The 24584-nt window shown below is 39.3% G+C and overlaps 1 protein-coding gene across 3 annotated transcripts in view; it reads right to left on the bottom strand.

The window, feature by feature from the left end:
* Window positions 1–20835, bottom strand: part of LOC135773742 (collagen alpha-1(XIV) chain) — a 39547-nt gene extending 18712 nt beyond the window's left edge. For 2 of the 3 annotated variants that reach the window (XM_065283502.2, XM_065283511.2), the window contains exons 1-18: window positions 20698–20835; window positions 18614–18682; window positions 11926–12042; window positions 10825–10968; window positions 10449–10526; window positions 4152–4307; window positions 3810–3929; window positions 3515–3679; window positions 3283–3444; window positions 2882–3045; window positions 2660–2789; window positions 2373–2518; window positions 2065–2194; window positions 1793–1932; window positions 1584–1710; window positions 397–536; window positions 157–289; window positions 8–58 (exon numbers count right to left, since the gene is read on the bottom strand). In XM_065283502.2, the coding sequence (XP_065139574.1) occupies window positions 8–58; window positions 157–289; window positions 397–536; window positions 1584–1710; window positions 1793–1932; window positions 2065–2194; window positions 2373–2518; window positions 2660–2789; window positions 2882–3045; window positions 3283–3444; window positions 3515–3679; window positions 3810–3929; window positions 4152–4307; window positions 10449–10526; window positions 10825–10968; window positions 11926–12042; window positions 18614–18674 (2164 nt within the window). In that variant the 5' untranslated portion in view covers window positions 18675–18682; window positions 20698–20835. The remainder of the gene's footprint in view (window positions 1–7; window positions 59–156; window positions 290–396; window positions 537–1583; window positions 1711–1792; window positions 1933–2064; window positions 2195–2372; window positions 2519–2659; window positions 2790–2881; window positions 3046–3282; window positions 3445–3514; window positions 3680–3809; window positions 3930–4151; window positions 4308–10448; window positions 10527–10824; window positions 10969–11925; window positions 12043–18613; window positions 18683–20697) is intronic. The other variant, XM_065283520.2, reaches the window with a different exon arrangement.
* Window positions 20836–24584: the final 3749 nt, after the last annotated feature.

Below are 24584 nucleotides of genomic sequence, written 5' to 3'. Positions count from 1 at the left end.
GTTTTACCGGCTGCAGGTGTGCTTTTGGTCGTTGTGGCAGCTGTTGTTGTTTTGTCAACTTTAAATAAAATGAAAGAAAGAAATTGAACACATTTAAGGTAAAGTATTTAATAATAGTATGTTTGTTCATGTTGATTTAATCCAGTACTGATTCACCTGTAGATTCAATAATCTCCACCTGATCACTCTCAGATTCATCGCTGTAGATCCCAGACAAAGAGACTTCATATTCAGTCAGAGGCTTTAAACCCGTGATCATGTACCAGTTAGAGTTATCATTAATGAGAACCTGCAGAAAAAACACAGCTCAAACTATGGACACAAGATGTCCTGTGTGTAAGGGTTTTATTGTGTCAGAGCATGTGTATATATTATACTGTATGTGTGGTTGTGTACCTCTTTAGTTTCTCCTCCAGCTGCAGGTCTCCAAATGAGTCGGTAGACAGAGACATCAGACGCAGCGTGCTGCCATGTGACTTTAAAACTATCAGTGGACACATCACTGCTTCTCAGATTCACAGGCAGAGGAACCACACCTGTGTACACACATAATGATGACATACTTAACACATGTCATACAGACGACCTACTGACAACCTACTGAACACCTACTGAAGACCTACTGACGACGTACCGACGACATACCGAAAACCTACTGATGACATACTTACACCCTACCGACGCCATAGCAACGACCTACCAAAGACCAACTGATGACGTACCAACAACCTACCAAAGACCAACTGATGATCTACTGACGACGTATTGACGCCCTAATGACACTCTACTGACGCCCTACTGATGACCTACTGATGCCCTACAGACAACCTACCAACGCCCTACTGATGACCTACTGACGACCTACCGACGCCCTACTGATGACCTACTGATGCCCTAACGACAACCTACCAATGCCCTACTGATGACCTACTGACGCCCTACCGACGCCCTACTGACGACCTACTGATGACCTACTGACGACCTACTGATGCACTACCGATGCCCTACTGATGACCTACTGACGCCCTACTGATGCACTACCGACGCCCTACTGACGCCCTACTGATGACCTACTGACGCCCTAGTGACGACCTACTGATGCACTACCGACAACCTACTGATGACCTACTGATGCCCTACTGACAACCTACTGACGACCTACCGACGCCCTACTGATGACCTACTGATGACCTACTGATGCACTACCGACGCCCTACTGATGACCTACTGACGCCCTACTAATGCACTACCGACGCCCTACTGATGCCCTACTGATGACCTACTGACAACCTACTGATGCCCTACTGACACCCTAATGATAACATACTGACGCCCTACTGACAACCTACTGACACCCTACTGATGCCCTATCGATGACCTACTGACATCCTACTGACGACCTACTGATGACCTACCAACGACCTACTGAAGACCTACTGACGACCTACTGACACCCTACTGACGATGTACCGAGAACCTACTGCTCAAAATGATTTCACTCTAAATGACAATTAAGTCATTTTCTTTAAGACCATCAGTGTGTATGTGTGTGTGTGTGTGCGTGCGTGCGTGCGTGTTCTCACTGGTGGTGAAGCTGTCAGTCAGTGGGTCCGCTTGTCCCTCGTCATAGATGGCGAAGAGGGCAACGGTGTACTCTGTCATAGAAGTCAGGTTGCGTAGTACCAGTGTGGTAACCGGACCCACCTCAACCTGAGGTTAAACAGAAGGTCGAAGGTCAACAGACAGGTGAAAAGCAACATCACAACATCCAAAACACTGTGTGCATTCTCACCTGATCAGTCTCGACAGCATCAGTTTTTACATAAACAATACGGTAACCTTTGACCTTACGAGACGCTGAGTCCCAGGAAAGTTTAGCGGAGCTGTGACTGATGTCAGAGATGTGTAGGTTACGAGGCGGAGTCAAAGGAACTGAGTGAGATCATACACATGGTTAAAAACTAATGAACTCTTTCCTGCTTTACTACAACTGAAAATATTAACCACAGACAGACAGACAGACAGACAGACAGACAGAAAGACAGTGTTGTGTTTGTGACTCACGTGTGGTCTGCTGTGCTGTCATGGGATCACTGGCCTCTTCTCCATACATCCCATATACAGTTACTGTGTATTCAGTTTTAGGACTCAAACCTTCCAGTTCAACCTGAGTCACAGAGTCATCGACCTTGACCTAAACACACACACACACACACACACACACACACACACACACACACACACACACACACACACACACACACACACACACACACACACACACACACACACACACACACACACACACTTTAATATACAGACATAGGGGTGTGTTAGACAATCTCGAACCTGTGATTGTGTTTGTGTAACACCTCCTTCTCATCTACAGCATCTCCTCGTGTCAGAGGAGCATACAGGATCATGTACCCAGAAGCTCCTTCAGCCACACGCCAGCGCACACGCATCGAACTGTGAGTGATGTCATACAGCTCCAGATTATTCACTGTCGGCAATGCCACTGACAATCAGACAGAAAAATGATTACATACGGTCAATAATAGATCAGAATATCTAGAACAACAAATCAGGAAAAACTAATAGATCAGACTGTTTAAAACATGAGATCAGTTAATAATATCAGATCAGATCAGATCCTCACAGGTGGTCTCGCTGCCTCTCAGAGCTTCACTGGCTGAGTTGCTGTAGATGGCAAACACAGCGATCTCATACTCCGTCAAAGAGTTCAGATGGGTCAACATCACAGAGTTCTCATTCCCGTTTACCACCGCCTAAACAAAACAACTGTTATTACAACACATATCACACATGTCACAACATTTAACAAATACACAGACAGACAGACAGACAGACAGACAGAGACCTCCTCAGGTTTGGATCCTTTAGTAGCATAATAAACCACTCTGTACTTCTCCACGGGTCCTGAAGGGTGAGTCCACGACACACGAAAACTTCTGGCTGTGACCTCAGATGTAATGAGATTACTGGGAGCATCAAATGACCTCGCTGTATACGCCACTGTCTCACCTGACACAAACACACAAATATTACTGTCGTGACAATCAGATACTTTAAGGAAAGAGTTTTTCTAAACAAACTTCATTTCAGCTAGCACTTATTTTTATTTTGGGACACAACTATGATGTTTGATTTTGATAAGGGAATCATAATGTTTTCTGTGGTAATGGATCTGATGAAGTCATTTTGAAGCAAGAACTTTCCTTAAATAAAGAGATCTTTCTAGAAGAAGAGACAGAAACTAACCGCTGATCTCTTTGCTGAGATCATTCACGCGTTCACAAACAGTTTTTGTGAGTTCCTCTACGATGGAGCTCATCACACTGAAATCAGCCACATTATAAACGTGAGTTTCTTCTGGAGGAGAGGCGATGGTTCTTAGTTCGTTCTCATCAGCGTTCTTCACTCCTGTAGAGTCACACGGTCAGTCACAAAACCTCAAATAGTTACAGTACATTTATTCTTGATGTTGTCATACCGATAGCAAACAACTCAATTCCAGAATCTCTGAGTCTCTGAGCTGGGGAATGAACATCATCCTGTGACTTCCCATCCGTGATCAAAATCCCAATTTTAGGAACATCAGGTCTGGATCCAGATTCAGGCTTAAAGCTGTTCTCCAAAATGTATGTCAAAGCAAGACCTGTAAACACAATGAGTGTGTGTGTGTGCACAAACATTCAGTGACAATTTCATTTAAATCATTGTCATCTAAATTAGAGTTAGCGTGTGCGCGTGTATGTGTGAGTGTGTGTAAATCTATGTGTGTGTACCTGTGAGTGTGTTTCCTCCTTTATAAGGAAGATTCCTTACAGCGTCTATGACAGACTCTTTAGTCCTGTGAGCGTTTAAATTCCATTCAATCCTGGGATCACCGCTGTACTGGGCCAACCCTACACACACAAACAAACACACATTAGGCATTTTTTAAAGAATTTAACACATGAAAACTATGACATCACAAGAGAACATCAGGAAGTGATGCGGTGGGAAGCAGCTGTGTGTACTTTGCTAACCACATTTATCACAAAAACATTCAGGGCACAAAACTCTATTATAACAGTCAACTCAGACACACACACAGAGTTTAAATAGTTAAAAGTCTGCAGACGCACCAATGCGAACATGTTCTGATCCAACAGAGAAGGCCTTCACAAGACTTTCCAGGAACATCCGCACCAAACGGAAATTTATGCGGCCGATACTCCACGATCCATCCACCAGAATTACAATATCGGCAATGGCTGGAGTTTTACACATGAAGATGTCCACTGTAGAAGACACAGAGACAGGAACACGGAGAGACACAGAGACAGAAACACAGAGAGACAAAGAGACAGAAACACAGAGAGACAAAGAGACAGAAACACAGAGAGACACAGAGACAGAAACACAGAGAGACACAGAGACAGAAACACAGAGAGACACAGAGACAGAAACACAGAGAGACAAAGAGACAGAAACACAGAGAGACACAGAGACAGAAACACAGAGAGACAAAGAGACAGAAACACAGAGAGACAAAGAGACAGAAACACAGAGAGACAAAGAGACAGAAACACAGAGAGACACAGAGGCAGAAACACAGAGAGACACAGAGACAGAAACACAGAGAGACAAAGAGACAGAAACACAGAGAGACACAGAGACAGAAACACAGAGAGACACAGAGACAGAAACACAGAGAGACACATAGACAGAAACATAGAGAGACACATAGACAGAAACATAGAGACACAGAAACACAGAGAAACACAGAGACAGAAACACAGAGAGGCACATAGACAGAAACATAGAGACACAGAAACACAGAGAAACACAGAGACAGAAACACAGAGAGACACAGAGGCAGAAACACAGAGAGACACAGAGACAGAAACACAGAGAGACAAAGAGACAGAAACACAGAGAGACACAGAGACAGAAACACAGAGAGACACAGAGACAGAAACACAGAGAGACACATAGACAGAAACATAGAGAGACACATAGACAGAAACATAGAGACACAGAAACACAGAGAGACACAGAGACAGAAACACAGAGAGACACAGAGACAGAAACACAGAGAGGCACATAGACAGAAACATAGAGACACAGAAACACAGAGAAACACAGAGACAGAAACACAGAGAGACACAGAGACAGAAACACAGAGAGACAAAGAGACAGAAACACAGAGAGACACAGAGACAGAAACACAGAGAGACAAAGAGACAGAAACACAGAGAGACACAGAGACAGAAACACAGAGAGACACAGAGACAGAAACACAGAGAGACACATAGACAGAAACATAGAGAGACACATAGACAGAAACATAGAGACACAGAAACACAGAGAGACACAGAGACAGAAACACAGAGAGACACAGAGGCAGAAACACAGAGAGACACAGAGACAGAAACACAGAGAGACAAAGAGACAGAAACACAGAGAGACACAGAGACAGAAACACAGAGAGACACAGAGACAGAAACACAGAGAGACACATAGACAGAAACATAGAGAGACACATAGACAGAAACATAGAGACACAGAAACACAGAGAGACAAAGAGACAGAAACACAGAGAGACACAGAGGCAGAAACACAGAGAGACACAGAGACAGAAACACAGAGAGACACATAGACAGAAACATAGAGAGACACATAGACAGAAACATAGAGACACAGAAACACAGAGAAACACAGAGACAGAAACACAGAGAGACACAGAGGCAGAAACACAGAGAGACACAGAGACAGAAACACAGAGAGACAAAGAGACAGAAACACAGAGAGACACAGAGACAGAAACACAGAGAGACACAGAGACAGAAACACAGAGAGACACATAGACAGAAACATAGAGAGACACATAGACAGAAACATAGAGACACAGAAACACAGAGAGACAAAGAGACAGAAACACAGAGAGACACAGAGGCAGAAACACAGAGAGACACAGAGACAGAAACACAGAGAGACACATAGACAGAAACATAGAGAGACACATAGACAGAAACATAGAGACACAGAAACACAGAGAAACACAGAGACAGAAACACAGAGAGACACATAGACAGAAACATAGAGACACAGAAACACAGAGAAACACAGAGACAGAAACACAGAGAGGCATAAAGACAAAGAGACAGAAACACAGAGAGACAGAAACACAGGGGACACAGAGAAAGAAACACAGAGAAACACAGAGACAGAAATATAGAGACACAGAAACACAGAGAGCCACAGAGACAGAAACACATAGAGACACAAAGACAGAAACACAGAGAGGCATAGAGACAGAAACATAGAGACACAGAAACACAGAGAAACACAGAGACAGAAACACAGAGACACAGAAACACAGAGACAGAAACACAGAGAAACACAGAGACAGAAACACAGAGAGACACAAAGACAGAAACACAGGGAAACACAAAATCAGAAACACGGAGAGACACAGAGACAGAAACATAGAGAGACAGAAACACAAAGAGCCACAGAGACAGAATCACAGAGAGACACATAGACAGAAACACAGAGAGGCATAAAGACAAAGAGACAGAAACACAGAGAGACAGAAACACAGAGAGACAGAAACACAGGGAGACACAGAGAAAGAAACACAGAGAGACACAGAAACAGAAAAAGACACAGAGACACAAAGAGACAGACACAAAAACACAGAGATACACAGCAAGACAGAGAACCACAGAGAACCACAAAGAGACACAGACACGAAAACACAGAGAGACACAGAGACAGAAACACAGAGAGACACAGAGACAAAAACACAGAGAGACACATAGGATGAAGTCAGATGAATAATCAAAAACTCTGGATACATCATTATAATAACTGTTTACTAGCATCATGAGGTCAATAACGTTAACACTGACATTATTCAGCTCTTCAAGAGTAAAATCAGCACAAACTAAAGTCATTTTTATAATCTTGATATCTTGAATACTGACTGAGCAAGATCACGACACTTATTATTAAAATCAATAAATAAAATCAAACTCTGATGCTCCTGATCACATCAGTAGATTATGAGACTTTAGTCTGGATTACACAGACAGGATCACAAATAATTTCACAAAATACTGAATTTGCAGTATCATGATAATGTGTGTGTGTGTGTGTGTGTGTGTGTGTGTGTGTGTGCGTGCGTGCGTGCGTGCGTGTGTGTGTGATTACGAAAACAACAGAGCCAGAGGAGTGAGGAATGTCTTTATTTGAGACTTTGTCTCCAGTACACTAACATGATGTCTGATATTCTTCCTCAATAACACAAATCTGTGTGATCCAATAAACAGAAACATTTGTTAAAAAAAACTCTGAAACGCAGACATTACAAATACTATTCATTTACTTGACTTCTAAATTCAACAAAAACACAGCAACAAGTGGGTGTGTGCGTGTAATGTGTGCATTTGTGTTTGTGTTATGGTGTTCATGTTTTAACATGTTCATCTGCACTATTCAGTATCTTTTACTCAGAGTGTCTTACTGTAACTTAACATTACCCATAATGCCGTGCTTTATCAAGTCTCTACACATTTGGAGTGTATGCCTTGAGAAATCTTAACTTACAAACACAAACACACTTCCAATAGATGTCAAAATTAACAACAAAGCTTTAATGTTAAATGAAAGTAAACACACACAGACACAATAAAGCAGTACACACATCAATCAGGTGACATTTGAACACTAAACATACATAACAACTCATTCCAATCGTACAGAAGTTTTATATTAGTTAAATATTAAGCCAATGAAGAAATAAACTGTTGTGCATTAGTTGAATTTTAACTAGTATTAGAATGGATATGTAAATAACGTGACAGCTTCAAATACGTACAGGATCTTTAAACACACACAAGCACATAAATGTGAAGGAACATGTTTAAGGGTTCAGAGGCGGGTCAGCACTGGGTCAGAGGCGGGGTCAGGGATGGACCAGAGGCGGAGTCAGAGGCGGGCCAGTGTCAGGGTGTTGGGGTCAGTTGGGGTTAAGAGAGGTAGTTTGTAGCGTGTTAATGATTCTGACTTATAACCTTGACCCTCAGGCAAACAGTTTTACATCATAACCACATTTACAGATCAAGAGGCTGAAAACTGTAGTGTGGCCCTACAGACACACACACGCAAACGCACACACATGTCTTATCATGTAACCTGTGTCACAGTTACATGTAACTAAAGGGCAGCATTAAAAAACATCAGCTAATTACCTGAGAAAGAGAGAGAGAACGAGAGAGAACGAGAGAGAGAGAGAGAGAGAGAGAGAGAGAGAGAGAGAGAGAGAGAGAGAGAGAGAGAGAGAGAGAGAGAGCGAGAGAGGTAGAGAGGGAGAGAGATTCAGGGCACACCTGCATGCCTACAGGGCACAGAGACAGAGAGTCATATAGACACAGATGATGTAGGATGGCAGTGAAAGTATTTTAAAGGTATTTAGCGAGTGTGGACTCGTGCACGCACTCATTTTCTATCAGAATCTGGCAACATGACAATTTAATAAAGGACTCCTTTAATTCATGAATGGGAAATCACTGAGATTCTGTCCTATATTCACATTTAGCATAAACTACACACACAGATATTTAACAGATCGTTTTTTCTACACTAATGTCATGTTTTCTCAGCCAAAACCCACAAACCTCTAAAGTGTGTCTGTTTATATCCTCACATCTGACATTAAACTCTTACATACGTTTACATCTGACATCTTTTTCTCCCGATGCTTCATTTGATTCATTATTCTGAAATAAAATGATTTAACCTACAGATATTCGACCTGTATTGAGATGGATTCTCCTACAGATCTATTGTTAAAACATGATCATGACAGGTCATGTGGTTTAAACAGTAGACAAACATTAACCATTACCGTGATGTGCAGGGCTTGACATTAACACCCGCCAACCCACCAAATGCAGGTAGACTAGCCACTTTGGCTGGTTGAATATATTTTTTTATTGTAGTTTTCTTAAAAGTTAGTGAAATGATAAACAATGCACAATTGCACTGGGAAACTATAACTCCCATGAGCACTCCCTGCACCCAGTGCAATGCTCGGAGACCGTTTGTTGAGACGCGCGCTCTCGTGTTGCGGACCAAAGCGCCACCTTTTTACCAGAGAGAGCGCGAGAGCTGATGGATTTGCGAATGCACAAGAGGACGCAGTCCGAGGGCACACACGTACACTTCGGGAAAGATCAAAGAATTGCATGGAAGTGATTGAAGAGGTTTAAATTGTGTGCACACTCTCTGGGCAAGAGCGGAGAGAAATTCATAGCACATACATGAATGCACACATCCTAGTTTTGTCCAAAATCAAAGGAAACCCAGAAGTGGAGAGGTTCGCGAATTTTCAATGTAGGCTACTTTGTGCAACAATAATGCCCTCTCAACATTTGCCATTAAAACTCTTAAATAACAGCAACCCTGATTTAGCTTATAAATTAACTTCTATTGTTAATAAATATTTAAAGTGTTTGTCTAGAGTTTTTCTGTTTATCTTTTCAGTAAACCTTCTACACCCTGCTCCACTTTTAATGTATTAATTATAAGTTGATCTATTTATGCCTTACTAGCATGTTTTTCATGCACCTAAATATATGATAGGATCTGATATTACCAGCTAAATAATGTAGTCTTCATTTGGGTGGTCAGACTGCATCTAATCTAGCTGAAACGAGTACAATTAGACAATTTAGTATGCCAAAATCAAGTTTAATAATATAAACTGTATTTTACCAGCAACAAAGTGGCAGGTAACTTTGGAAAACAACTAGCTACTTTGGCTGGTAAGCAAAAAAGTTAATGTCAAGCCCTGATGATGTGTAGTCGCTCATGTATCCTCTTCAGTTTTATTTACAGATAATCCAAAAATTACACACGTCACTCCTTCTCCAAGTGTTTTTACTAGCCAACTTACTCAAACATCTCATGATTTACATTAAATACAAAGCCAAACTCTACAACATTTGTTAATAAACTTGACAAATTTTGACCGTCTCTTAGTTTGGTTAAAAATAGTTAACGGTTTAGAGATATAATAAAGACTTACCAACAATGATGCACCCAAATGAAATTCTGGATGCACTTTCTGCCAAAAAGACTTAATATTGAAACAATGTTTTCATATAATTGTATAGTATGAGAGTCGCTGTGATAATGGATTAGCACTGACAGAAGAGACAGAGAGACATTTATTTTCAGTTGGTATTTTTGGCTGAAACCGATGCCATTTTTGGTCTAAATTTCGGTGCCTCCCTTCACAACATGCAGTGTTTATCTTTACAGCTTCATGACCATTGCTATAATTATCATTGTCAGAGTTGAGAAATGACTGCTGGATTATAATTTTGGGATGAATTCCTGCCAGACAAATGTGTGCAGTGTTTATGGCTCACCTTCAGAGATCTGACTGTCATGTTCAGGGTCTCTGGGGTCCTGACGTACACTGACTTCACTCACCTCTGACCCTACACCTAAAAAAACATCATCACAGAAACTCATATAAGACACTTTAGACTATAATATAATCTATCATTCATCATGACATCTATATGGAATAATGAATCAATAAACATCACGTGCAGCTCATTAGTACAAATCATCTTCAATGTATTCTGCTCATTGTCAGGAATATAATGTCAGACATTAAGAAATGTAACAGTCCTGCATTCTTTAAGCATATACAGAAGTGATATCTGATTTCATGACTGTGTTTATAAAATGATCTGAGATCAGCATACAGAAGTCAAGTATTTATTATAATTTGCTCACCTGTGTACGTGGCCGTGAGAGGTTTACTCTCCTCTGTTCCTCTAACAGTCATTATCTTCACCGTGTACTCTTTACTGGGGTCAAACCCTTGGATGACGGCTTTAGGATCATTTTTATTCACTGACACCTCCTTCTCAAATCCTCCTAAAGGAAAACAAACCATGATCTTATTATTTCTGGTGTATAGATAATTCACATAATGACTTCATGCACATTTTCTTCTTTCAGTTTCAGAATAAAATGTTTTGAATTGTTGTCATGTGAAAGGCCCGTGACAAACTATCATAGATCTAATAATGCGATTTGTTGATTATTTCTCTATTACTCAAAGGGGGGGCAGATTTACTTAAACTGGAATTTAGCTTGAGATGGGAGTGCAGGTGATTTACTGACAAGATTCAGGTTAAAAAAACACAGGTGCAAAAATCTAATTTCCATATTAACCAACATAATTTACCAAGAGAAGCAGGCGTTAAATAATGGCGCAAATACCAGCAAACTTAGTAAATGACATTGTGTGATACATCTAAATACTATCCTCATAGGTCAGTCCCAGAAACAGCTGTATCCACGATTTTATGTGCCAAATGTAGTAAGTCTTTAGTTAATCCTGTGGGGAAAATCTGATTTTTATTGTTGTTTTGATGTCTATGTGGTGTTTTTAATATTTTTTTAAGACCACCCTTGTGCAAATTCATAATTCAACAGCATTGCTGAGTATTTTCTCGATAAAATAGTAGATTTTAGTAGTTTTACTAAAAACATTACTTGTGTGCATTTTGAGTCAAAACAAAGGGCACTGATCTATTTTAAGATATTTCAGTGCAAGTTGTTTAAATCCAAGTTGTTTCCCCTGTCCGGGAAACCACTCCAATGATTTTTACCAAAATAATTCAGAATTATGATTTTTACCAAAACAATCAGGATTATGAGGTTTACCAAAATAATTGGGAATAAGATTTTTACCAAAATAATCGTGAATATGATTTTTATGAAAATAAATAATCAAGCAGCCCTACATGCCCTCTTCAGTTCTAAGATGGCCACTTGCTTTTTAAAACCTACATTAAATGAAGTCTTTGAGATGTTCAGAGCGCTCACCTGAGTCAGTGCTGTACACCAGCCTGTAGCTGTCAAACTCTCCCTTTGGTTCTTTCCAGGTCACAGCGAGTACTCCGGGGCTCAACACTTTAAACCGCAGCCTTCTGGGGCTCAACACTGCAAAAGGAAGGACAGCAAAGATCTGATGGACTGAACGCAGCTTCATCGAACATCAACCATCATCAAACACACAGAGTCACGTTCACACTGCTGTTTCATACAACAAGTGCATCCCAATCACTCTGTGTGTACAGAACTGAAGATGTTTATTGTTACTGGTGTGTTTGTATTATTGTGTGTTTGTGAGTCATATTCTTCTTCTTATGTTCTGTACACAGAGGATTCAATGCAGTTTATCTCATAAGTTTGCAGTGTGCACATGGCAGAGAAAGAGTTTATCAAGCTCATGTGTGTTTCAATGGCAAACAGATGAAAAGATGTTATAATACAGCAAGTTTCCCACTTTCCTCATCTATGAGTAAGATTACCTGGCACAGAATGAGAAGAGAGGGAGACTTTTGGAAAGAAATCCAAAACGAAAAAGTTTTTATAAATCATTCATGTGAGACATGAGACGGTTGTAGATTGTTCATCTACAACAATAGAAAAGACCACAGTCACCCACCAGCCGCTAAAACACATCCACACATGCAAACGCACACAAACTCGTATGATATCATTCTGTGCACTACACCACAAATCAGTGTTTGTGTCTCGGTTAGCAGGCAGGTTTGTCTTTACAGACGTACACAGGCTGATGTGAGCCGTGTTGTTTTGTAAAGAGCTCATGATGTTTCCTCTTGAGGACGGTCGGATGCAGCAGGCAGAGATATAACAACAGTATCAAGAGTACCAACCTTAATGCAGGACGAGTCTGAAAACGAGTCTCCTCTCTCTCTCTCAACGGGGTAAAAACACATCCAGGCTGTCCGACACTCGCACGGCTCGACAATAACGAGTGCCCGATGGCCTGGGGTCAGTGTGAACGAGTGCTGCGTCGCCAACAAACTTTATCGTTTGCACGAGTTTTAGCCTTGCCAGACAAACAGACGCATCTCACGCAATGATTCAGAAGGCATAATGAGTTTGTTTTCTTGGCCTCAATCAGACATTTTTACACAAAATTATCTCAAAATGCCACAATTATCCTTGTAAACATAGTCAGATATGTTCCAAAACAAAAAACTTGTGTCCAGCAACCCAAATAAACCAGTTATGGTCTGTGTTTATTGTTACTCAAACAAAAACAAACTACGAGATAAAAATCTGTCTTTCATTTCTACACTGAAGACTATGCAGTATATTTCATCACTTCAATTTATGTCACTAGTGTTCAATCAATCAATTAGAAAATCCTGAACAGCACTGTTTATTTCATTTGCATGTTTGTCATGTTGTATTTATTTGTGCTATTGCTTATACTTTGATTATTTTATTACTGAATGTTTTCCTGTCTTTAACAATATTTGAAGTTTATATGAGTTAGGCTGGTAGCTTTAAGGCCAGTGGTTCAGAGCCGACAGGGAGAAAAAATCTGACTTCTGAAATCTGATTTTCAACTGTATGCATTTTAAGATGACTCTTATTTTTTTTTAATACTGATAATTTTCAAAAGTGAGGTAGACCAAAGCTTAAAGTCTGTAAATAAACTGCAGTGCTTCACTAAGTGTCTTTGTCAGAGATGTGTTTTTTTAGCATCACATTTTAAAGCTATGTTTACTGACTGTGAGCATAAAAGAAATGAAAAGTGAACAAACCAGCAAACTGAAGCAGCATAAGAAACCAAAGAGAAAACTCAAAGATGCCTGGGACGGTTATATGGATAAATTGTCCTCCATTCAGAACATAATGTCAACTATCTGCTCCGCTCCTGCTTTCATCTCAGACAGGAATAGCAAACCTTTGGATTTAAGCTATGGATGAACAGCATCATCACATCATCCTTCTGCTGACTAATTGATAAATAAATAAATAAATACCATCAAAACATTCAATTGCCTCACAAATCTTTCTGTTAGATCTGCAATAACACCGTACAGTAGTAATATCAATGGTAAGATGATAATGATGTTATACTGTATATCATCATCCGTGGCTGTTTAATGATGCTTTTGTTTACTTCGGCACATTCAAACTACAATAAGAAGAATTTTAAAAGATGTCATTTCACCCCAGTGTCAAATATGCAGACATTAAAGGTGCTCTAAGCGAATTGAAGCGTTTTAGACCATAAAACATTTTTTGTTACATACCGGAAACATCTCCTCACTATCTGCTTGCTGCCTGTCCGCTGATCAAACTGTAAAAAAACGCGATCTCTGTAGACAACCCAGGCTTCACAAACGGCAATATCAACAAATGGCCAAACCTAGCCAGCACAAAACAAAACAAAGTATTCCAGCCAATAAACGACAAGAAGGATTTGGGGGTGGGGGTTGGGCGCGTTCATGAAAGCACGGAAGGGAGGGGGAGGGGGAGGAGTTAGCTACGCTCTGTCTGTTTGAAAACAGTTCAAACATCAACAGGAAGTGACGTCGCACATTATTCGCTTAGAGCGCCTTTAATGTTAAGGGCCTGTTGCAGTGCTTCTATAGCACTATTCGGACGGGATTAGTTTTCCAAACAACGTTTGAGTTTCAACGTGTCCCCCAGGACGTCTGTGATTTTATGTACCGATTCGGACGGGATTAAAATTCTCAGGCTATTCCAGAGATGGGAGTGTCTGTTTCTTCATTTGGGCGTTGCAGAAGAGCACGTGCTCTGGAAACGCGTGTTTGTAATGTTTAATATTTTGCTTTAAATGTAAAATTATGACAGAACATGTAATTTATTAATTTAATTTTAACAAATTAAAATAAAATATACAAATCCTACTAAAGTAACGTTAGCCTACGTGTTTTATATAACTGTCTGCTTATAATAAACCCAAAGAAATGAAGAAATAATGATTAATAACAATTTATTATCTTTAATAATTAACATTAACATTCCGGAGTTGAACAACATTAAACGGAGTTTCTTATAACATTAATGATATTACAGTGGCCAGTCTTAACAGTGTTTGATATTCAGCTCGTCTTGATTTATTTTTTTATTTTGCCGAATGCGAAAAAACATCCATATCTGAATGAATGGGACTCAGGAAATACAATATACGCGCATTAGTAAGACCTTACGGCAGATCACGGTGGCCAAAACACTAAATGAACCGCGTTTTCAAAAGATATTGCGGGCAAACACAGACATTTGCATCCGGACGGGATTAAATTTCTCAGAGGACCTCTGAGTTCGGCGAAAAACAGTAGGTAAATTGCTCTGGAATTCTTACGGAGGTCGTCAGAGAAAAACACAGACATGGCCGATTCGGACGGGACTAAAAACACAGAGGACCTCTGAGAAGCACGATTTTCTCAGAGGTCCCCCTGTAAAACTAATCCCGTCCGAATAGGGCTTATGTTTCCAAAGATCACAGTTTACTCTTCATTTATGTTTATATATATACTGTCTGTCAATCCATCAGTTTAAAAATGCCTCAATTGGCCTGAAATCGAACTGTGTGATTGGCTTGGGACATCCATAAGTATATTACACTCTTCAGGTTTGATAGATACAAATGCATTTTGGTTCTAGTAAGTGTGACGTCACCTGACTAAAAAACCCATACATTATCATCAAACATGTTGAATTGTTGTCATCTTTACTGTTGACAAGCACATGAGATGAAGTGATGTGACTGTTACACAACGTGTGAAGGGTTACATTTCTGTGCCACGACATCGCCAACAACAGAATTGCAAAAATAATCCTAAATATCACACAGAAACCTACAAATAGTTTATGTTACACTACATAGTAGGCTAACATTAAAGAAAATAACTAACTATTAAAAACCACAGATGTTTGTGTGATCATGAAGACTAAGAACAAAAAAAGCTTATAATAATAATAAACCAGCTGGATGAAAAAGAGTTTGTTTAAAAAATGAGTTTTTTTGCAGATTTGTCATGTGATGCATGTCAGTATAGATTGCAATGTATCCTGTAGACACCTGAGGTGAGACACATGGCAGGTATTTGAGTAACAGATCTGAACGTGTCCACTGGATGAGCTCCAGGTCTTTCTGTAGTGTGAACTAATGGAATGTGATCGCTCTCCCCTAAAACATCTCCTAAAGCTACTGAAAACATCAGCGACACACACAAACTAAATATAAACACACTTACAGGGGATTACAGGAGCTTTTAGCAAATCCAGTTGCTCCCAGGCGCTGCGGTGAAGCTGACCACTGCTCTGGGTGTATGTGCACGTCTATGTGTGTGTGTGTGTGTGTGTGTGTGTGTGTGTGTGTGTGTGTGTGTGTGTGTGTGTGTGTGTGTGTGTGTGTGTGTGTGTGTGTGTGTGTGTACATGTGTGTATGCGTTCAGATCACTACTCACTGAGATGTGTTAAATGCAGAGTTCACATTTCAATTATGGGCTACCCTGTGGTCTGTGTGGGTCCTAACACCCCAGTATTGTGATGATGACACTATACTTTCATAAAGCACCGTTATTCGGATGAGACGTTAAACTGAGGTCCTGACTCTCTGTGGTTGTTAAAAATCCCAGGATGTTTGTCAAAAAAAAGAGGAGTCATATTTATATTGTACCCTACCCGCTTTCTAGCCCACATTTTTATAATTGTTAATTGGCTTCTTCATTTTAAAGACCCGATCGACCGCGACCCAAATATCATACAAAATATTTATGGATGACTCGTAACCTAGGGGAAACTAGGGCTCAGCAAAAAATCCCCTGTGATTCTCATGCGTGTTTCATCAGTAAAGCCAGTTCATTGATTAGAAGTAAATCGTCATCAGCTGCTTTCAGATGGAGCGACATTTACTACACAGAGCCGTAGTTCACAGAGAAGCTTCTCAGAGCTGTATTTCACAGTGTAGTAAATGAACCGGCTTTACTGATGAAACACGCATGAGAATCGCAGGCGATTTTTTGCACAGCCCTACGGGTAACCGAGGTTGACCGCAGGCACCTGCTCATTTTGGATCAACCTGTGCATCACTGGTAGGGGTGTCCCATTGGCCTACTATTCATCCCCTCATATATCAATTGTCTATATCACTCTTTCTCCTCTCTTCTAATAAGCTGGTGTGTGGTTGACGTTCTGGCGCAATATGGCTGCTGTCACATCATGCAGGTGGATGCTGCACGTTGGTGGTGGTTGAAAAGATTCCCCATTCATATGTAAAGCGCTTTGAGTTAGGGCTGTAACGATTTATCGTGCACATGCGCATTTTCTCAATGAATGAATTTGAATGAATTACGGTGAAATCCAGGCACACCCAAAAGCCAGAGAGCGCTCTCATGAAGAAACTCCATTTGTGCCACAGAAGAAGTAGCATTACAACCACTATTCCAGGTAATGTCTATAGGAATATTTATATCGCTGCCATTTTTCAGGTATTTTCATGATAATAAAGAATATTTTGAATGATTTTGTTTAATGAGTGTTGCTTTTTAAATCCACATAATAAATAGACTCGTAATGATTTAGATTGATAAGGACTTCTTACTGACCAAAACGCACAAGCCAGGCATAAAACACAGAATCGGAGCCTTTCGATTCAGAATCGATTTCAGACAAATATTTTTAATGGGACACGCCATTTATCATTACAGCCCTTCTTTGAGTGCCTCAGAAAAGTGCTATATAAATGTAATGAATTTTTATTATTATTAGTATTAGGGATGCTCCGATCGTTCGGCCGATGATGCTTGCTATGCGTCTTACTGTGAAATTTCACGCAGCTCCAGGAAACGTCTTAAGCATATATTTATATTGATGTTCTTTAGGTTTTTTTCATGATGATAAAGAGTATGTTTAATGATTATGTTTGTTTATATATGTTATAAACGCCTCAAACTAGCAGTGATTTCAGATTGATGAGGACTTACTGATCAAAAGCTGTAGTAATAAAATAGCTGTGAATAATATAATTCAGAAGAGTTATCGTCCAGGTATTATTAATGTATACAGTATAAGCATTTATCGGCGCACCCCTAATTATTATTATTATACTTGAAACATGTCACACTTCTTTCATAGACAATGTGAGAATGATAAAACAAATAGGAACAAATCACAAACACAAGTAGATCAATAGCTAGAATTCATTCAAGTTTAAGTTTTGACACGATTTTAATTTTACTTCAATCTGGGATTTAAGATTAAGAATAGAAGTTAGTTCGAGTCATAGTGAAAGAGTGCAGACATCATCTGATTACACAGCACGGTTTGAAAATTAAACGGCAGCCATCAAGGCAAAATTTCAGAACTCCAAAACTATAGGTTTAGTTTTAGTTTTCACATTTAGGCTACAATTATATTCATAAACAATTACTGCATTATATTTTATAGAAGTGAACTGATTTTATATTTATGGAAAGTTATCAACATGCTTTTAGTGCACTCGGATTACAACTTTAGTTTCTGTAACCAGATGTTCTTGCATCTTATAAATATAATGAGAGTGCAGTTTTGATGTAGTTATGGTTCAAGTTGACTAGTTAAAAAATCTAATAATTTTTAAAAATCATCCAGCCCTAACTAGAATAAAGTATAGACAGACAGACAGACAGACAGACAGACAGACAGACAGACAGACAGACAGACAGACAGACAGCTCTACCTTGAGCATGTGTGTGGAGTGCTGATGTCACAATCAGGAGAAACAGCACTCGAACCTGCATCCTTACAGCTGAAGAGATAAACACAACAACATCATTTTCACAAACTACACAAACATCAGGCAGCACATGCACAACATCACAAACATCATTCAGCACATGCACAACATCACAAACTACACACACATCCATCAGCACATGCACAACATCACAAACTACACAAACATCAGGCAGCACATGCACAACATCACAAACATCATTCAGCACATGCACAACATCACAAACTACACACACATCCATCAGCACATGCACAACATCACAAACTACACAAACATCATTCAGCACATGCACAACATCACAAACTACACAAACATCAGTCAGCACATACACAAACATCATTCAGCACATGCACAACATCCCAAACTACACAAACATCATTCAGTACATGCACAACATCCCAAACTACACAAACATCATTCAGCACATACACAAACATCATTCAGCACATGCACAACATCCCAAACTACACAAACATCATTCAGCACATGCACAACATCACAAACTACACAAACATCATTCAGCACATGCACAACATCACAAACATCAGTCAGCACATGCACAACATCACAAACTACACAAACATCATTCAGCACATGCACAACATCACAAACTACACAAACATCATTCAGCACATGCACAACATCACAAACTACACAAACATCATTCAGCACATGCACAACATCACAAACTACACAAACATCATTCAGCACATGCACAACATCACAAACTACACACACATCCATCAGCACATGCACAACATCACAAACTACACACACATCCATCAGCACATGCACAACATCACAAACTACACAAACATCATTCAGAACATCACAAACTACACAAACATCATTCAGCACATGCACAACATCACAAACATCATTCAGCACATGCACAACATCACAAACATCATTCAGCACATGCACAACATCACAAACTACACAAACATCAGGCAGCACATGCACAACATCACAAACTACACAAACATCAGGCAGCACATGCACAACATCACAAACTACACAAACATCATTCAGAACATCACAAACTACACAAACATCATTCAGCACATGCACAACATCACAAACTACACAAACATCAGGCAGCACATGCACAACATCACAAACTGCACACACATCATTCAGCACATGCACAACATTACAATCTACACAAACATCAGTCAGCACATGCACAACATCACAAACTACACAAACATCATTCAGCACATGCCCAACATCACAAACAACACACACATCATTCAGCACATGCACAACATCACAAACTACACAAACATAACTTAGCGCATGCACAACATCACAAACTACACAAACATCATTCAGTACATGCACAACATCACAAACATCATTCAGCACATGCACAACATCACAAACTACACAAACACCATTCAGCACATGCACAACATCACAAACATCATTCAGCACATGCACAACATCACAAACTACACAAACACCATTCAGCACGTGCACAACATCACAAACATCATTCAGCACATGCACAACATCACAAACTACACAAACACCATTCAGCACATGCACAACATCACAAACTACACAAACATCATTCAGCACATACACAAACATCATTCAGCACATGCACAACATCACAAACTACACAAACTTCATTCAGAACTACACAAACATCATTCAGCACATGCACAACATCACAAACTACACAAACATCATTCAGCACATGCCCAACATCACAAACTACACACACATCATTCAGCACATGCACAACATCACAATCTACACAAACATCAGTCAGCACATGCACAACATCACAAACTACACAAACATCATTCAGCACATGCACAACATCACAAACATCATTCAGCACATGCACAACATCACAAACTACACAAACATCATTCAGCACATGCACAACATCACAAACATCAGTCAGCACGCGCAACAGATATATTTCTGTGACCAGCCTAATAAACAGAAGCGTGTTATGTTATGTTATGTTATGTTGTGTTATGTTGTGTTATGTCGTGTAAAGTCGCACTTACCTGATGTTCGAGCCTGAAGTGAATCAGTTCAAGTGAATGAATCGCGTGCAGCGAAGTTCACGCGCACTGAGATGAGATCGAGCGGCGCGCGTGCAGCGCGCGACAGAATCTTCCCTCCTTCAGGACCCGTCAATCAATCATCACAACTACATCATTCCGTAAGTTTATGAGTGAGTGAAATTAACAACAACTATTTCATTCAGTTTATATGTTTTTACAAAACATTTGATCAAAACAACTTGACACGCAAGAAAAGCAGAGAAGATTTAGACTCTGACAGGAACAAATACATCAATTACAAATGATTCAAAATAGTTTGCCACTTAATGCTTAATATAGTTCACCAAAATACAAATGAGTGCGATTAATCCAATACATCTCAACACTGTCATTGTATCCTATCATCAAGAGACTGGCATTATGAGGTCTTAAACTAGTGATGAAGACTTAAGTGATGAAGACTTTAGTGATGAAGACTTAAGGAATGCACTGCAAGTCACATTAGATAAAAACGTCTGCCAAATGCATAAATATAAATCATCAATAAACTGACAACTGACAGTGATATTAATCTTGACCTTTGACCTCATTCAGGGAACCTGCAGCTTTCAGGAGACAGTCAATCATTGTCAACATAGGCGTGGGTTTGCACATATGGACTTAGATTCATTTACTTCATTGGATGACATATTTTTCATATTTAAGATATAGATGACCAATAATAAAAAATCTTTGTAATTCTGGAAAATATTCCAGTACAGTCTCTCGACACACTTCAGTCTGAAATAAACTCATAAGAAAAGTAAGCTATAAATCATACAGTAACACAACAATGTTTATAAAGTTTTTATCAATGATTATTAATACAGTGATGCACGCACACACATCTGACTGAATCCAGAGGATTGATAGAGTTTGGGATTAACTTTAATATGTTTTATTTGTTGAAACACAATGAGTGCTGGTGTGTTTAGTGCATGCAGTGAGTCAGATTATGTGAAGTTTAGTTGTGTATTTGATTATTGACTCATGTCTCCATCTGCTGTTTAGTGTCTGAAACTACAGTGTGAGGACAGAGCGTCACCTGCTCTCAGTTACATCAGTGATGATCATTTACAGGAAAACATTAATGAGAACTGGGTCAGGTGTGTTCCCAGTTAACAGTGGTTAGTTCTGTACAAAAGTGCTGCAAAGAAAGATGATCATGAACGGACTCATTAATGCAAACTAACATGTTTTACACAGAAGAACCACTGTAGGCCAGTTAGCTGAAAACCATGATGATTGAAGCAAGATATAAAATGAAGTTTATTTATTACTTGAAGATATTTACATTTTTCCAGAAGACAAGCGAATGAACGTGAGATGTTGATTTTCTTTTCAACCACCAAGAGGCAAAAAACAAGAGACAAGGGCTGATACACTGTCAAAAAAATAAAGCTGTCACTGGGGCAGTACCCTTTAAAAAGGTCCTAATATCTATCATTTGGGTACAAATATGTATCTTTGAAGTACTAATAATGCACTCTTTGGGTACATAAGTGTACCTTTTTGAAAGGGTGCTGTCCCAGTGACAGCTTATTTCTGAGAAATACTTCCAGCGTTATTGGTGTCTGCTGAGGCATGTGTGATGATGTCATTACAGCAAACCTGACATGTCGGTACTATAGGCCTCGGGCTACAGGAACTACAGAGAATCAAGTATGAGACAACTTAGTTACTAGGTTCTTCCTCAGACCTTTAGATTAGAGAGAGAGAGAGAGAGAGAGAGACTCAGCTCTGATGGGAACAATATGGATCTTTACAGGTTTTGACATGTGTGTAATCTGTTGCCTGTGCACTTTTTAGGAAGTAAATATTTGTCCATCTCTGGTCAACGGTCAATGTGTCTTTTCAAACAGCAGTGATGGTGACCTGCTCTCTTTCTGATCAGATGAATCCAGATCAAAACATTTAAAACCAATAATATATTTACAAACATCTCAACCCAACACAGAAGAAGTCTTCAAATTAAACACTAATGGTGTGTCAGGATCAATCATTTTTACAATTACAAATAAAAAAGCTGGTGTGTGGTGGGCATCCGGGCGCAATATGGCTGCCGTTGCATCATCCAGGTGGATGCTGCACATTTACATATAAAAGGATGTTGATGGCACAGTAAATAAGACACTCGCCTTTGGTGTGAGAGACCCGGGTTTGAATTCACTGTAACACACCATTGTGTCCCTGAGCAAGACACTTAACCACTAGTGTGCCACCTCTGACATATACAGCAATTGTAAGTCACTTTGGATAAAAGCGTCAGCTAAATAAATAAAAAATAAAGTGTTTTGAGTACTACAGAAAATATATACTATATACTATATATAACTATATATATAAACTATATAACAAATTATTCTTAAAAACTGATGATAATGTACTCTGACTTGACCAATGTGATGACATCCAAGATGTAGGTAACATTTCTTCATCAGAACAATACAGATTTTTAATTCATGAAGCAATTAAATATTTTGCAATCAACCAGAAAAACATTAAAACGAGACTTCATATGAGATGGTCATGAACTACACACATATAAACAGTAGTCTTATCATATGACTTCATTACAGCACAAAACTCAAATACACTGTTACTTTAATTTAGTCAGCAACATTCATTTATTCCACATAGAAATTATTATTATTTCATATTATAATTCAATTTAGTGCAAAAATGTATTTTTACCCCATCAATGTTGCCCCGTTTTTAATGTATAATGAAATATTTGATTAATAACTGGCAGTAAAGCTGATAATAAGTCTGGTTAAGGTTAAGTCAAGCGCATTGCATTGTGGGAATGTAGAGGTTTGTTCGGATTGAACTTGGACTCAAGGGCTCACAATCCTCTCAGAGGACTAAACATTTAAAACTATAATGAATCTTAACTAAAGAGTGATCTAAGAACAAAAAACTTTCATCTTAGTGTGGAGGTGTGGCTGCTAGGTATGTAAGATTCTTTCAAAGACTGTGATTGGTTGCCCAAGAAAAACAAAATAAGAGCACTTTTAAAAAATGGCTTAATATTATACTTCTTTATACTTTTAAATTATAGGCCTGTTTTTGCAATTTTCTTATAATACAGGGCTCCAGAATGCCACCAAATGGGGGCATTTTGCCACCAAAATGTGAGAGTGTGCCACTGAATTTTACATCCAGTTGCACATGTGCGACCAATAAATTTGACCTTTTTTTTTGTGATGTGACACTGAATTTGAAAACAGCACATTGTACTTTCTGCATCTATCATTAAAGTATTTATTTGTAATACAGTGTAAATTAGTAGAAATGTGAATATTTGAATAGCATGTTGATTTACAGTGTGTGCCCCTAAATTTTCTGGTTGCGCCCCTAAAATTTTCAGTTGGGGGCCACTGTGCTCCTAGTGAAAAAAAGTTAGTCTGGAGCCCTGTAATATATATATATATATATTTTGAGCCTGTAAGGTGAGATTATCCAGTGGAAAAAAAACTGAAAAGCACCACAATAAGATGTTGTTTGTGTGATCATTCTGCATTGAAAATAGTCCCCTTGGTTACTTTCATGAGCAGGGGACTATTTTCGGGCACTGCGTAATATCATTGCCCTTCCTGCAGCCATGTTACAGCAGCAAAGTCACTGATTATTATTATTATTACGCTTGTTTTCATTTATTTTAAAATAACACGAGAAGTGCCAGATATAAAGTATGAATAATAGTTCAGAGAAATATGCAGGGAGTCACTGCAGTAGCAGAAACACTGAAGGTGACCGGGAAAGAACAGCACTGTGACTGCGCAGCCGCAGTGAGTGCCCTCGACCTTTGACCTCAAAGTATCGAGAGCGATTCGAAAGCACACAGA

This window comes from Paramisgurnus dabryanus, chromosome 19 (assembly GCF_030506205.2).
Source record: "Paramisgurnus dabryanus chromosome 19, PD_genome_1.1, whole genome shotgun sequence".
NCBI lineage: Eukaryota > Metazoa > Chordata > Actinopteri > Cypriniformes > Cobitidae > Paramisgurnus > Paramisgurnus dabryanus.
This window is presented reverse-complemented; position numbering and strand designations above follow the sequence as displayed.